This window comes from Pempheris klunzingeri, chromosome 17 (assembly GCF_042242105.1).
Source record: "Pempheris klunzingeri isolate RE-2024b chromosome 17, fPemKlu1.hap1, whole genome shotgun sequence".
NCBI lineage: Eukaryota > Metazoa > Chordata > Actinopteri > Acropomatiformes > Pempheridae > Pempheris > Pempheris klunzingeri.
Genome location: NC_092028.1, coordinates 12,058,044 through 12,073,970, shown reverse-complemented (window position 1 = coordinate 12,073,970; position 15,927 = coordinate 12,058,044). Strand labels below are relative to the sequence as shown.

The following is a 15,927-nucleotide window of genomic DNA, read 5'->3' as shown; positions in this document are numbered from 1 at the left end:
CTGACTCTTTACTCCTGTATACTATATACAAGACTGATTCTTGCTTTCCTTTCCATTTGTCTTTTCTTAAACACTGGCCCATCAATGTAAGAATTGAAAATGATGATGCCCAATTGTATCAGAAACACCTGCTTTATATTATTCTAGATGACAGATAAAATTGACATAAATAGGAATTTCTGTATTTTCTGTGTACTTCTGTCCAGTTCTCCAGTGTTGTTATACAGTGGAGGGATGCCCAGAGCCAGCTACGGTGACCGCCACTGTCTGACCATCCAACAGGACAAAGACCACGTCACTCTCGACTTCACATCCCGAGTCATTGACTTCTTCACTGTCCACAGCATAGAGCAAGAGAAAGGTGAGGAGCTGGCCAACATCACTGATGTGTATTTATGGATTTCTGTGTGTCTAATTGTTGTCTTGCGTCTCTCTCTTTCCCACAGAGTTCGACGACCCGTCTGCCTTGGTGGTGTTGCTTGAAGAGGAGCTGGTTGTGATTGACCTCCAGACCCCCGGGTGGCCCTCTCTGCCCACTCCCTACCTGGCTCCTCTCCACTCCTCAGCCATCACCTGCTCCTTCCACATCTCCAGCGTCCCCCCCAAACTCTGGGAGAGGCTGGTGAACGCTGGCAAAGCGCAGCAGGGCAAACAACACACACACAGGGTGAGAAGCACGCCGCAATCTGCAGAGCACGGTTGGAAATTTCTGTTAACGCGGCTGTCAGCGCTCTGCATTAGAAGTGATTTCTGCAACGTTTTTTGATACTGTGCCACTGGCAGACAGGATTATTCTGTAAATTGGTTCATGCATGGCAGTAGGGATATTCACTCAGAGGAAATCCGAGATGCTTGTAAGCAGCTTAGCCTGAGAGCACCTTAAACAGAGTACAGCCAATAGCCAGGTCCCTCATGCTTTAAATGTAGCCATCAACACTATTCGATGTATATACTTTGCACATAGAAATCTGCATCTGCACAGATTGGAGTTTTTATTTTATTTACTACCAAATGGCTGTTAGGTGTCATGTCAAATCTCAGCTGCTGCCTTTCTTCATCAATCAGGAGCAGTATAAATGGGTAATAAGTGAAGTTAAATTGATCTGAGTAAGGATATTGTTGTTACATGGATGTTATTACTCATGGCACAAGCACCAGTGAGTAATCTGAGCTCACAGACTGGCAGCTAAACAGCAATGGGGAGTGTGACCGCCGGCCTGCTGGTAGTGTGTGAACTTTAAGAGCAGGTGTAAGCAGTTAAAGGCTTTGCAAAGGCTTTGAAGCTTAGATCAGCTGTTTTGATCAGTGGCTGATTAGAACAACACACACACACACACAGAGGGACATACAGCTGGTACACTCGTTAATCATCTGTCTGTCTGTGCAAGGCCAAACCAGAGAGACTGGCACTATGACAGAGCAAACCCAACAACAGCACTGCTGTTTTTTGTGTTTCTGTGTACACAGGCTCATCCATAAGGGCATGCCTGTGTGTCAGAGCCAGTAGATTCTGAGCTGGGGTTATGATAATATGGAAAGGGTCAGGGAATGTGTTGGTGTCATGGAAATGTTTCTCGTGCAGCTTCTAAATATGATGAAATTCTAAGTTTGCTCCGATCTTTGTGCGTTTGTGCAGAGCTGGCCCATATGTGGAGGGAGAAACCTGGCACCTCCACCCAAACAACAAGAGCTGCTGCTGACGGGGTATCTGCACACACACACACACACACACACACGCACATTTATAATCGCCCACAGACTGTGTCCACACAGGTGGGTCCAGTTTTCGTTTTTCTATCATGACACAAATCCGGCACAAATCTCTTGCTCTCTAGTAATTGTTAGTGACTAAAAGCTGCATGGAGACTGTGTTCTCGTCTCCAATGTAAACCACATGGGTATCCTAGATCTACATGTGACCTGTCCTGAAACTCTGAAACCAGAATTTGTCAGCATTACCATAGCAGTAAGAACATCCCAAGATAGTTGGCAGAATTATTCCAACTACAGATGTTTGGCAGAGCTAGCATTAGCAGGGGGCCACTGAGATACAGCTACAGCATCTAGAGGAAGTAGAACAGCTGCACTAATTGAGTCTTGTTCCCCAAAATCCAAAGGGACACACATTGACTGAAAGTTAACTGAGGAGTGAACTGAGGAGAAAGTATTTTATAGGTTCCCCAGAGGATGAATTGTAATAGCTCTGGAGCTGTAGCACGGACCTCTGGTCAAAATGTCACTCTGTTAAGTACCCCAATCTACCAAATACCTACAAAACCATTGACATTTCCATCACCCTCAACTGCACGTTGTTTAGTGCTAATTAGCGAATGGCAGCATGCTACTACTACTACAGCACTAAACTAAGATGCTAAATATGATACCTGCCAAACATCAGCATGTTAGCATTCATATTTAGAGCATCCTGATGTTAGCATTTAACCGATGGCGTCACTAAGCTGCTAACATGGCTGTAGATCATTAATCTTCTTATTCATATGAATAATTTTATCAGATGCACCTAGTTCAATCTATTATTAGTATTAGAATCACCTTTCACTATACCGTAATACAATATAATTCAAAACTAAAAATTCAAAACTACATTCTTATAAAGAGCCATAGAGGTGAATCATTGCCTCACTGATTCAGCCTAAACAGAACTGAACATCATATAAAAGGATTTACTGCAGGATTATTGGCTTTTATTGCATTAACTGTGACCACTTGTACCCGCAGCGTAAAAACTGCCACAATAAATATCTTTATAAATAATGTTTTGCATTTGAATATTTTAAATTCATTAAAAAATATATATATTTCTTTAAATCGTGTGTGTGTTTACAGACATGAAGATGGCACCGTGCGTTTCTGGGACGCATCGGGTGTTGCCCTCACTCCGCTGTACAAACTCAGCACAGCCAACGTCTTCCACACCGACTGTGACCCTAGCGACGATCCTCAGGACCCTAGCGACGACCCCGACATGCAGCAGGAGGAGGAATGGCCTCCCTTCAGGAAGGTGAGAACTGCAGGGACGAGCAGGTGAAATACAGTAAGAATAAGTAAGAGTTTTTCTCCTCTAGAGATCAGCCGCAGGGTCTTATTTTACAGGCTGTGGGAATAAAAGCAATCTGTTTTACACACATAGTCCTGTAACGCTACATCTGTGGCTTCATTTTTTTCATCTGATTGTTTTTGCGTGTTTGGGTTTCAGACAGACCCACCCCATTGTTCCCGTCTTTAAAAACTTGACTCTGGAGAAACCGCGGTCTGATTCTGTTTTAATGGCCTTTTTTCTGTGCAGAATTACATTTTAAATGAAGTGAGTCAGCACTGGGAGGCAGAATTTCATGTCGAGGGAATCTGACTGAGTAGTTTGGCTTTGGGTAGATATTGACAGGAAATGGAGATGGGTCACGAAGCAAAATACTTGATGAATATTTAAATCAGATTCTACAGTTGGAAATGTTTCCCAGCGTTTGGGCAGGTGGCCAAGATAAACTTGGATCATAAATGGATAGAAAAAAGAGCTGAAGCTACTCTTGAGTGATACATTTAACAGTGAAAAATAGATAAAATCAGCCTTTGGCCCCTTTTCTCCTTTTACTCTCCTCTTTTCTTCCTATTCACTCTTTCACTCCCCCCACCTTTCCCCATGTATCCTGTGGTAACAGAGCTGCATGTTCAGGAATGTGGCCCTCATATGGGATGAAGAGCCTTTCCCTTTTTTTTTTCTCCTCTGTAATGAAAACCAGACCCATCAGCCCACTCTTTCTGTGCATGCGTGTGTGTGTGTGTGTGTGTGTGTGTGTGTGTGTGTGTGTGTTAGTGACCAACTTATCCTACTCCTTGTTTTGCCAAGACAAAAACTCCCATGTGAGAGGGGATTCTATTGGAATTCCTACTGTGTGTGAGAGACAGATTAATGCACATGTTTTGCTGAGTGGGGAAAGGAGGATTGTCCTGGTTTATTTGTCTATTTGGGAGAGAGTAAGAATAGAGAAGCTGCTGCACAAGGAGTAGGAGAGCCTCGTGACATTGGTCTCCCTGAAGTTAATTTGTTTGTGGTCGATTCAGATCAAAGATTTAGAACGAGACAAACTGTTGTGGAAAGATTCAGAGAGAAGACTGAACTTGGGGAGGTGGAGAAGCTGAGGACGTCTATGGTCTATAAATGCTCCAAATAAAATTTATTTTCTTTCTTCTGCCAATACCAACTCAGTGTGCATGTGTTTTTTCTTTTTTTTCTGTTTAGGTGGGTTGTTTTGACCCATATAGCGATGACCCCAGGCTGGGCATCCAAAAGATCAGTCTGTGCAAATACAGCAACAAGCTGGTGGTGGCTGGAACTGCTGGACAGGTAAAGTGTACGCACACAAACAGGCTAATAGGTTTAGCTCTGACACACCCTGTCTCATTTGTAGAAGATATAATGCAGAGAGTTTTTTGGATGTTTTTACTCTGCAGACCGTATTTTTACACCCGGTTTAAAACCCAAAAATGTGTCAAGAGTTTCAGTTATTAAAGTATGTTTAGAAATTATTTTTGAACAATTGATTTAAGAAATTGTCATTTTCTCTAAGATTATATGTAAAAAATTTTTACATTTTTAATTTGTATGGATTCCTTTCATCAAGCTTTGTAAGGTGACATGTCATGTACGCAGTAGCCACACTTTGGTACGACATACAGTGGGTACGGAAAGTATTCAGACCCCTTCACTTTTTCCACATTTTATGTTACAGCCTTATTCCAAAATGGATTAAATTCTTTTTTTCCTCATCAATCTACACACAATACCCCATAATGACAAAGTGAAAAAAGTTTTTTTAGAAATTTTTGTGTATTAAAAATAAAAAAACTGAAATATCATATGTACATAAGTATTCACACCCTTTTTTCAGTACTTTGTTGAGACACCTTTGGCAGCGATTACAGCCTCAAGTCTTCTTGGGTATGATGCTACAAGCTTGGCACACCTGCATTTGGGGTGTTTTTCCCATTCTTCTCTGCAGATCCTCTCAAGCTCTGTCAGGTTAGATGGGGAGCGTCGCTGCACAGCTATTTTCAGGTCTTTCCAGAGATGTTCAATGGGGTTCAAGTCTGGGCTCTGGCTGGGCCACTCAAGGACATTCACAGACTTGTCCCGAAGCCACTCCTTCGTTATCTTGGCTGTGTGCTTCGGGTCATGGTATTTGCCAGGTGATGAGCGGTGCCTGGTTTCCTCCAGACGTGACGCTTGGCATTCAGGCCAAATAGTTCTATCTTGGTTTCATCAGACCAGAGAATCTTGTTTCTCATGGTCTGAGAGTCGTTTAGGTGCCTTTTGGCAAACTCCAAGCGGGCTGTCATGTGCCTTTTACTGAGGAGAGGCTTCCGTCTGGCCACTCTACCATAAAGGCCTGATTGGTGGAGTGCTGCAGAGATGGTTGTCCTTCTGGAAGGTTCTCCCATTTCCTCAGAGTAACGCTGGAGCTCTGTCAGAGTGACCATCGGGTTCTTGGTCACCTCCCTGACCAAGGCCCTTCTCCCCCGATTGCTCAGTTTGGATGGGCGGCCAGCTCTAGGAAGAGTCCTGGTGGTTCTGAACTTCTTCCATTTACGAATGATGGAGGCCACTGTGCTCTTCGGGACCTTCAATGCTGCAGAAATGTTTCTGTACCCTTCCCCAGATCTGTGCCTCGATACAGTCCTGTCTCAGAGGTCTACAGACAATTCCTTTGACTTCATGGCTTGGTTTCTGCTCTGACATGCACTGTCAGCTGTAGGACCTTATATAGACAGGTGTGTGCCTTTCCAAATCAAGTCCAATCAATTGAATTTACCACAGGTGGACTCCAGTCAAGTTGTAGAAACATCTCAAGGACGATCAGTGGAAACAGGATGCACCTGAGCTCAGTTTTGAGTGTCATAGCAAAGGGTGTGAATACTTATGTACATGTGATATTTCAGTTTTTTATTTTTAATACATTTGCAAAAATTTCTAAAAAACTTTTTTCACTTTGTCATTATGGGGTATTGTGTGTAGATTGATGAGGAAAAAAAAGAATTTAATCCATTTTGGAATAAGGCTGTAACATAAAATGTGGAAAAAGTGAAGGGGTCTGAATACTTTCCGTACCCACTGTAAATAATGCAGGTTAACACAATATACACTTTGTCAGTTGATAATCATAATCATCATGTAATTTACTTCTTATCTTATCTTCACATCTTATCTTGCCAACAGTTAATTTGCTAATGACTCCAATAATGAGGCTATAGAAGTTGAATAGCCTCGTGTGTTTTCCCGGGATGAGATGAAGCTGATAAACTTTGCAGGCAGAGAGCTGCCGCTGCAGTCACACATGTGTTCTTGCGCTTCATAGCTGCTTAGCTGTGAAGGGTACATCTGGACCAAGTGTAAATCCGTTGTTTATAACAAGAATGAACAAACTGGACTTGTGTTTTGTGCTTCCCACAATAAAAAAAGTGTTAGCACTCACCCTTGTAGGTATCTTTGGATTCAAAGTTGGCATTTTGACTGAGGGTTAGTGTTCGAATTTAAAGCCTTCATCCCCAGTGAATCTAAAAATATTAGCATTCATCCTCTGGAGGCCATGAATATTCATACAATGTAAAATATACCCTTTTCGTGGGCTGCAGCACATTTAGAAAATCTCATGACTACTTCCTGGTAAGTGAATAATGAGGCACTTAAAAACTGCATACTGTAATTCCTTGAAGTCCTGCAAAGCAAACAGTATAGCTCACAAATAAAGTTCCAGCCTTGACAGAAGTGCCTCAAATGATGATAAACTAGCTGTTATTAATTCTTTTGAGAAGCTGTTATTAACCCTTACTTAACATCAAATCCCTCATCACTAAAAAAAAAAAAAAAGCAGCTTCTTTCACATGCTGAGGGGTTTGATGTAATGAGATTCCGTTTTGACATTTTCAGTGCACTCAGTCTCCCACTTTTTGGAGAAGAGGAGCTCTTTAATATGCTAATAATTTGAAAAACTGGGTCATACAACACAAGAGTGTTTCTGTGATGGTCGGCTCCCAGTAGTGATGTCCTACTGTCAGACATTTCACAGGGAAAAAAACAGGACACAGCCATCATCCACGCTCTTAGATTATCACACCGACTCCTGCCACAGATCTCATATCTTTTGTATTATTGCGTATAGATGAAAATAGGCACTGAAATAAAAAAAGGAAAATGACTTATGATGTTTGTTTACTTCGTCTATCTGTCCAGGTGATTGTTCTGGGTTTGAGCGACGAGCGTTCAGACCACTTGGTGGACGTGTCGGTGGTCGATCTGCTACAGGACAGGGAGGGCTTCACCTGGAAGGGCCACGACAGGCTGGAGCCGCGCCTTAAGCCCGCCCCCTTCGCTCCAGGGTTTCAGCCGCTGGTGCTGGTGCAGTGCCTGCCCCCGGCCTCCGTCACAGCGGTGGCGCTGCATGCAGAGTGGAACCTGATCTCATTTGGAACGAGTCATGGATTCGGCCTGTTTGACTACCACAGACGAAATGCTGTGCTGGCCAGGTTGATATTTTCTCTTGGTTTTTTTTTTTTTTATTGTTTTGTGTTTGCAGGTCAAAGAATGGACATTTTGTATATATTGAATCCCTGCTTTTCACTTTTGGTTTAGATGACAAATTAAGAATGTAAAAGCACAGGCACCACTAATCATTTGTCTGTGGTGTTTTTTCTTTTCCTTCATAACTGATTAAATTACCACCACACACACATTTAGTACATAACACACAAGCTATCCTCAGTTTGGTTTAGTAAAAAACATGTTAAGGAAAATTCACCATATTCTGATCCAAAAAGCATCACTCTCCTGTTTTTTTTTTTTTATATGCTCCTAGGTGTACCCTGCACCCTAATGACTCCTTGGCAATGGAGGGCCCCCTGTCCAGAGTCAAGTCCTTGAAAAAGTCCTTACGACAGAGCTTCAGGCGCATACGCAAGAGCAGGGTGTCGGGGAAGAAACGCACCGTCACCACGCCCACCAGCAAGGTAAATGATCTTTTCTCTGTAGTAAGAGGATCGCACAGGATACACAATTAAGTTCTGCATTTCACAGTTGTGTTATGTGCAGGTCCAGGAGGCCAACGCTGCTCTAGCAGAGCAGGAGGATGTGGCTCCGGTACAGCGAAGGATTGAACCACGGTCAGCAGACGACTCGCTCTCTGGAGTGGTCCGATGTCTCTGCTTCGCTGACACCTTTCTACGTGACGGTGTGTTCACTGACTCGCTAAGATGATAAACTGAATGTGGAGCTCTGGGTGTAACAAGAAAGAGCAATGCCACAGCACTAACTGTATGTGTTGTATGTCCATATATTCCAGGTACACACCACGGCCCAACACTATGGGCCGGCACCAACTCGGGGAGCGTGTATGCCTACGCTCTGGAGGTGCCCGGCGTCGGCTCGGGGCGTGTGTGCGAGCGTGGCGGAGCGGGCGAGAGCAGTGTGTGTGTGGAGGCGGTGCTGGGCAAAGAGATCCAGCTGATGCACAGGGCCCCCGTGGTGTCCATCTCCGTGCTGGACGGCCGAGGAAAACCGTTACCAGACCCATACGAAGCCTCCCAGGACCTCGCCATCGCTCCGGATATGACCAACGCTCACTCTGTCCTCATCGCCTCAGAGGAACAGCTAAAGGTAAAGGCTGGGAAAGACGCCTGTGTTGTAATTTATTACACATAAATACACTTAAAAACAAACAGGAATATTAAGTGTTTTTTGTCTTTTTATGAGGACAGTTTATGCACTTGTCTGATGTTTGCACTCTCCCTTTAGGTGTTCTCTCTCCCTAAGGTGAGCGCCAAGACCAAGTTCAAGCTGACGGCGCACGAGGGCTGCCGGGTGAGGAAGGTGGCCCTGGTGGTCTTCAGCTCCACAGCTCAGGAAGACTACAGCGAACACACACTGGTCTGTCTGACCAACCTGGGCGACATGCACCTCTTTAACATACCTGGCCTTCGACCACAGGTGGGGTGTGAGTGTGTACATGTGTGTGTTTCAAACAAGCAAAGTGTAATTTTTACAGTACGAGTTTGTATTTTCCCTTTAATTTCAATATGACGATGATGAAAATAATTTATACAGCACCTCTCATTAAAAAAAGTGCTTTAATGATGTACCGCTAATTACTGTCTGTCCCGTGTGTCTTTAGGTACGCTACGACTGCATCCGTAAAGAAGACATCAGTGGCATTGCATCCTGCGTCTTCACCAAGAACGGACAGGGTGAGGAAAACATGCTTGATTTTAATGCAAAAGCGGCGAAAATCTAACTTCCAAAAATGACTTTAAAGTCACAGCAAGACGGAGACGGTTCAAAACGGGGCGGTTTGGACCAGATCAACGAGTCATTTTACTGATATCACACACATATTTTTCCAATATTTTTTTGGATATCGAGGCATGCAGACATTTTATCTGCCAAGGCTCTCTGAGATATCTGCGATTGAGAATTCTGCCTCCATCCCAATACAGTGGAGGTGAATGGAAAGTAGTTTGACAGAAAAATTCAAATAAACCGCACTGTCTAATTGTCGTTTTTCCTCCACAGGCTTTTACCTGATCTCTCCATCAGAGTACGAGAGGTTCTCCCTGTCAGCCAAAGTCCTCACTGAGCCGCTCTGCTCTGTCCAGCTGGACCGACCGCTAGAGCCCACCCCACCCAGGTAACACACACACACACACACTAATTTTATTGTCAAGGATATAACCTTTATTGGGACACACATCTTCCATTCATCCACACAGGGAAAGTTGGGGGTAGGCAATGAATAAATACATGAGCTAATTGTAATCAATTTCCTTGAACATTGATACATCCCTTTTTGGCAAAATTTGACCGTAGTAACCCTAACTGTCTAACTTCGTAACTGATATAACATGTATATCCCTTGATGTGAGTAACAAAATAAGTAAAATCAGGTTTGGGCGACGTGGATAGAATCCTCTATCACAATATATTTGATAAGTAAAATCAATCTACAGTAAATGGTAACATAATATTTGGGGAGAAATAACTTGATAACTTGTTAATGGACATGACTTTTTTGCCAACCTATCAAGCCAAATATCTAGTGAATCAAAGTGTCTTATCACATTGATGCAAAAATCATATTAATATTAATTCCCGGAACCCACCATTAGCCTATTAAGGAGTTAGCCACTCTTAGCTTATTACTGTAGGTGGTCCCCACATTGGAAACCACTAAATCTACTGTTCATAATGCTGCCTCTTGGGTTACCACCAGCTCGAGGCGCACCGCTGCATGTGAAACCAAAGAAATGCTACTTTTACTGTTATTGCTTGATTATTACTCCATCTACTGCCAGAGTAAATGGTGTGCGCTCATGTGTCTCCTCAGTGATGGCACCACGACGCAGCCGCAGGCCAACGGAACCCACAAGAACCAGATGGGTCAGGCTGAGGGTAGGTCCACACACACACACACACACACACACACACTCATTTTCTCCTCGCTCCCTCTCTCTCCTCTTGTTATTTCGTTCCCCCTGTCTATTCCACCTCTCTCTCTCTGAACCTCTTCAACTCCGAGCAAGCCTTGCAGGGGTTCCCCTGCAGTCTCCATGGTAACCATTCAGTATGCCTCAGTTGCCTCTCCTGCCCAGCACCTCCTTCCCTGGCAGGACTTGATGGTTGTTGTGGAGACCGGAGGAGGATTTGTTTATGTCCCAGAAGGACTTTCACCTGTTACTCTGAACGTCCTATGTTGACATCAGAAAAGGTTTAAATGCTTTTTCCTTTTTTAAATACTTAAAGTATGAACGCACCATACAACGGGGGGAAAGTACAGATTTAAAAGATTTGGCTTGTGGCTCTTTTTGATGGGAAATGTTTTCTTTCTTAAAGAGGAAGGGAAAGGAGAAAATGTAAGTAAAATGTGAACATTTGGACTAAGAAGAAACCGGCGTGTTTGAACTCAGAGCTTCAACCAGTAAAATGAGCCGTCTTTGTTCTGCTGCTGAACCACTGCTGTTGTTCATCTTCATTACATTCGTTGTTGGGGTCTTAAATGTGTGACAGATTGTTTCACTGAGTCCACTGTAACCAAACCGTGTTTTTAAACCGCTCCCCAAAATTGTATGAACTCAATCTGATATTACTGGGAAACTTTTCAGAGCCAGTTAGTGCCATCAGTCACCCAGATGTAGAAACATGCTGCGGGTTTGTCCCTCACAGGTCAGACAGAGGAGCCTCCGAGCACCATGTCCTCTCCCATCATGGACACCCCGCTGGACTCCCCCCTCAGCTGTGCCGACCTCACCCTCGACTCCACCGGAGAGCTCACTGTGGAGGACGTCAGGGATTTCCTAACGTAGGCATACGCATTTCTGTGTACACGTACACGCGGCTCGCACTGTTTCGAATGAATCGCTAGCCTTCACGTTTTTTTTACCGACGAGCATTAACTTTGTGGTTTGTGTGTGTGCAGCACTGTGGACGAGGCAGAGAACAACCTAAAGAACATTAAAGAGGAGGAGGGACGCTCGACCGGCATCCTCATTAACTGAACAGGTGAGAAACGTACTCCGAAACGGTTACTAGTGTGAATATTCCTCCGTAAAGTCACACAGAAAGACCAGCAGGAGCAGATGCACGAGCGCACACTTTCTTAGACACAACACACACACACACACACACCTGTTTCTAATGGAGCTGGTCCAGAGTGTGCAAACATCAAAGACTTGTTCTGTCTGAGCGCTGCATTCCAATAACAAGCCCTCCACTCTGTTTTCCTCCCACTCTGTGTCTTTGAAAAGCCAACCGAGCAGAAATCTTCTGCACTAAGCAGACTTGTGCTTGTAATGCACCTCAGGGTGTTTTTTTTTTTTCTTCTTCTTCTTCCTTTTTTTTGTATCCCCTTTATTCATTGTACCAGATTAAATTCCTCACATTACTTATTTTATTGTGTTACGTTCAGTTTTTTACTAGCTGGAAGTGACCCTGCTGTGGAACAAGCAACTTTATCCACTTAAATCCAAAACTTGTCGTGTCGACCGTTTACTGTGAGGATCACAGCTTTTATTCAGCTGTTACCAGCACACATGCCCCGTGCTCTCTTACACGAACAAGATATTAAAGAAAAAGTACTGGATTTGGCAAAAGAGTTGACAGTTATAAGCGAACTGACTGAAATGTGAAAGCATTACTCGTTCTAAAGTAATGACTGGACGAGTGCGGAGCAGGTAACCAGCACACAGTCACTTGCATTGCTGTTTGCGCTCTCAGGAGTAATAAATCAGGAGCCGTCTCTGAGTGCAGTCAGTCAACAGGACTCCTCTTTACATTTTAAGTTCTCTAGCGCCCTCTGCTGGTGCCTTCTGGAAATATAGCTAATGCAGATAGACGCTGCATTCTGTACATCAATAAGGGCAGAGTGTTTTTCTCACTATCAATTGATTAATAGACTAATAGTTATAAAAATAAGGTAAATTATACTATTCGCTTGTAGATGATAACTGTGTCATTTGTTAAATCTCATCAATTTAAATTGTTTCTCGCTGAGCTTGTTTTTTGTCTGCAGTGTTTTGTCCTCATGTGAGCACTGGAGCAGCCGTGAATTCTAACACAAACAAAATGACTCATTCTGTCCTCTGGTCGTTGTTGAAGTATTACAGGGAGGGGCTCAGGTGGTCTGGATGGACTGGATTTCAGTGCTGGACCACAAACATCTCCCATCAGCCCACTGTGGAGCCCCCAGCCAGCACCCTGCTCTTTCCCGTTAGCCTGGCACCACCTGGGAGGAAATGAACGAAGGGGACAACGTTTTAGACTCTCGTTGTGGTTCCACGCTCTGGAAGAACGAAATCTTCTGTAACCACTCTGGACACGTGACATTTTCTCCCACGTGGAGACACGGACAGCCGGCCTGGCACGGCCTGGACGGATGAGGAGGTAATGACACCGATTTCAAGAACTGAAAACTGGAATTTCCATCGTCCATCTTGATGTATTGTGCGACGGTTCCTCCTCGGCTCGTCCCCTGGTGACGTGATGGTTACAGGGTGGTTTCCAGGCGTAATGACTTCGGCTCAGTCTCGGAACGGGCTGTTACATTCTGCATAGGAAACCTACCGGTGATGTTTCTGTGGGGGTTTTTTGTTTTTTGTTTTTTGTTTTTTTCTACCCACAGTTTTGTGGCGGGCCAGGATCAGGTTCTGAGATTTCTCCACAGTTGGAACTGGAACTGGTGCGCTGTCACCAAACGCGCTTATTGATTCCTCGTGCACACTAGTGGATGTGTTAAATTGGCCTGCACGCTGCTTAACACCACCACAGCCCTGCGAATGTCCCGTGGTTACAAACTGAGGAACATCCAGCAGAGACTGAACGGGAGTATTTTACAGAGCAGGACCAGCACATGAAGTATTTTGAATATTTGAGTACGGAAAGCTGTAGCATTTGTATTCTTCCCCCTCGTGGGTGCCATTAAGGGCAGTTGAATTCCTTCACCCAGTGTCCCGTCTGGGTCACAAATGGGCGCAGAAATGAACTGGTTTCCAAACCAGTGAGCCAAAATGTTATTACACACAAAGCACATCACCACCAAGGTTTTAAGAAGCTCTCCGTCTACTCTGGTGGTGTTGAAGGAAAAAAAAAAAAAAAGGGTGCAGGGATAGTGAAGGTGTTTTGTATCACAAAGACTGCTGCTCTGTTACAGATGTTTTGTATGGCTTTTGGAGGAAGTAAAGATATTTGAATGGCATAGAATGGGGATGTAAGAGTGGAGACTTCAGAGAACCGGCTGGTGAAGAGGGAAGCAAAGGCGGTACTGTGGATTTAGAGGAAAATCATATTTTTGACATTTTTAAAAAAGAAAATGCCTTTTAATTACTAAATGCATGGTCTGAGTTTATCTCTCTACTCTGTCCTTATCAGGCAAGTGCAAATTAGGTGACGGGAGGAGGAGGTGGGAGGTGATTGATGTCCCAGGAGTCTAACATGGAGGTCATAACGGTACGAGACACTGGTAGCCAATTCTGTAAGCAGCCTCGGCGACGTCAGTGGAGCATCTGTGATCAGTGTTAGTGTAGTTTTTTTTTTGTTTTTTTTCCTAAAACTCTGCTCCAGTTTGATAAAATCAGGCTTGATGACAAAGAAAAACGTTCTAAGTAAAGAAGGTGAAGAATGTGGTAGAATGAGGAGCCTTCAGTGGTTAAATCCTCCCTCCTTCGGTAGCGATACACCATCTCATGCAGAAAAATCTCTTTGACGGGACTCAGGGAAGTGTGGCAAGGGAAGCAAAGTCAGTCCGAATGCTAAGTGTAATGTACTGTGTACTACGATGCACCCAGGAGATGTCTGTTTTTGGGTTTCTGTGAATCGGTGCATTCTGGGTAATATTGGCTAGATGCAGAGCTTTGATCACCAGTATTTTTAACCCTTTTTAAAAAATGGAAGAAAAAAAAGAAAAAAAAAAGTTTTACTGTGTAAAAACGAAACTATATCCAGTACCCACACCTAGACGACAGGTTTATAACGGCGAGCCGACGATAGAGCCAAACGTTAGAACTTTGTAGAATCTGCCGCTCAGTATTCAAGCTTTTTGATCAAGTCACGTAAAATAAAAAGTAAAAAAGGGACCTCAGTATTAACTAATGTAGCTCAACTGGTAGAAACCATGTTAATGCTTTTTTTTTTTTTTTTTTTTTACTTTTGTGTTAGCTGATTTTGGTGCTCTGGTTGACTCAAATAATTAACCCTTTGATGCCACAGCTGGCACGATTTACCTTTTTTTTTTTTTTTTTTTTTAATTACACAATTAAGATGAATTTGTTTCTACTTTGTTGTTCAGTTTTGTGTGTAGGATTTTAATTGGGTCATTTAGCATTTTGGCTGATGAAGAATTGTGAATGTTAATAAAATTATTTACTCTCTTTATCTCTATTCGCTCGTCAGCTGTGTGATTAAGACTTAAAGAGGAACAAACCTCACTAATTTAGCGAAGGGTGGCCAAAATGTATTCCATCAAATTTAAACTAGGGTAGATCAATTTGGACCCTAATACAACACTTTTTTGTATCATGACTTTCAACCTTTTATCTTTAAATTATGCAAAATATGCAACATTTGAACCGGTACTGGTCAGAGGTTTTTGTCAAATTATTTAAAAAAAAAAATTCTGTTTAGGAAACATGTTAGTGAACACAATGTAAGTGCTGAAACCATTTTTTTCATGCCTCATAAAAAGAAAAATAAATCAAAGAAAAATAGATCAAAAACCCTCCAAGTACAAACTATTTCAAAACTTTGAATTTACACCAAATGCAAATCAAGACATTTTTTGTTTTGAGTGTAAAATGGTGACCGAAAGTTCAGCAGGACTGTTCATGCTTATTTAGATCTGAATGGAGCCTTTTTTCAATCCGCGGTTACCACTACAAAATACATGAACATATTTGGATATGTTTACTCTCACTTTCTTGCCAAATAATGTAGATCTTATCCATCACTCATGAAGGGTAACAGTTGATACAATTTGGTTGAATTTGTGTCCTATAGAATCGTGTGTGTATAATGAAGATAAAATATTTATTACATAATTTTTGAGACCCTCTACACCTTTGTGTTAATTTTCAATCTGGTTGTCTTCAGCTCAAACTGATGCGACTCAGGTGACTAAATGTGGAGCGACTGCCAGCAGCCAGTAATCTTAACAGCTCGCTCTGAATGTGACAAAATCTGCTTCCAAACGCTTCCAAACCTTATTGTTCAATTTCATTTATGTAACTCAAAAATAAACCAAAAAAAAAAATTAATTAAATATCGCTGTTTTGTTGTACCATTTCTTGCCTGTGGCTGCAGCTGCAGGACGTCACTGGTCCAAGAAATTTTCTATTGAATATTTGCCTCACAAGTCTGACCAAAACACCCACGTGAGT

General features: G+C 43.0%; 1 protein-coding gene across 1 annotated transcript in view; it reads left to right on the top strand.

Moving 5' to 3' along the window:
* llgl1 (LLGL scribble cell polarity complex component 1) overlaps positions 1-12,765 on the top strand; it is a 30,851-nt gene extending 18,086 nt beyond the window's left edge. Inside the window, exons 9-24 of the mRNA XM_070848042.1 lie at positions 207-361; positions 447-667; positions 1,637-1,704; positions 2,848-3,022; positions 4,259-4,363; positions 7,247-7,539; positions 7,869-8,019; positions 8,102-8,240; positions 8,352-8,665; positions 8,804-8,995; positions 9,180-9,252; positions 9,578-9,692; positions 10,389-10,453; positions 11,225-11,360; positions 11,478-11,560; positions 12,656-12,765. Coding sequence (XP_070704143.1) covers positions 207-361; positions 447-667; positions 1,637-1,704; positions 2,848-3,022; positions 4,259-4,363; positions 7,247-7,539; positions 7,869-8,019; positions 8,102-8,240; positions 8,352-8,665; positions 8,804-8,995; positions 9,180-9,252; positions 9,578-9,692; positions 10,389-10,453; positions 11,225-11,360; positions 11,478-11,556 — 2,281 coding nt within the window. The 3' untranslated portion in view covers positions 11,557-11,560; positions 12,656-12,765. The remainder of the gene's footprint in view (positions 1-206; positions 362-446; positions 668-1,636; positions 1,705-2,847; positions 3,023-4,258; positions 4,364-7,246; positions 7,540-7,868; positions 8,020-8,101; positions 8,241-8,351; positions 8,666-8,803; positions 8,996-9,179; positions 9,253-9,577; positions 9,693-10,388; positions 10,454-11,224; positions 11,361-11,477; positions 11,561-12,655) is intronic.
* Positions 12,766-15,927: the final 3,162 nt, after the last annotated feature.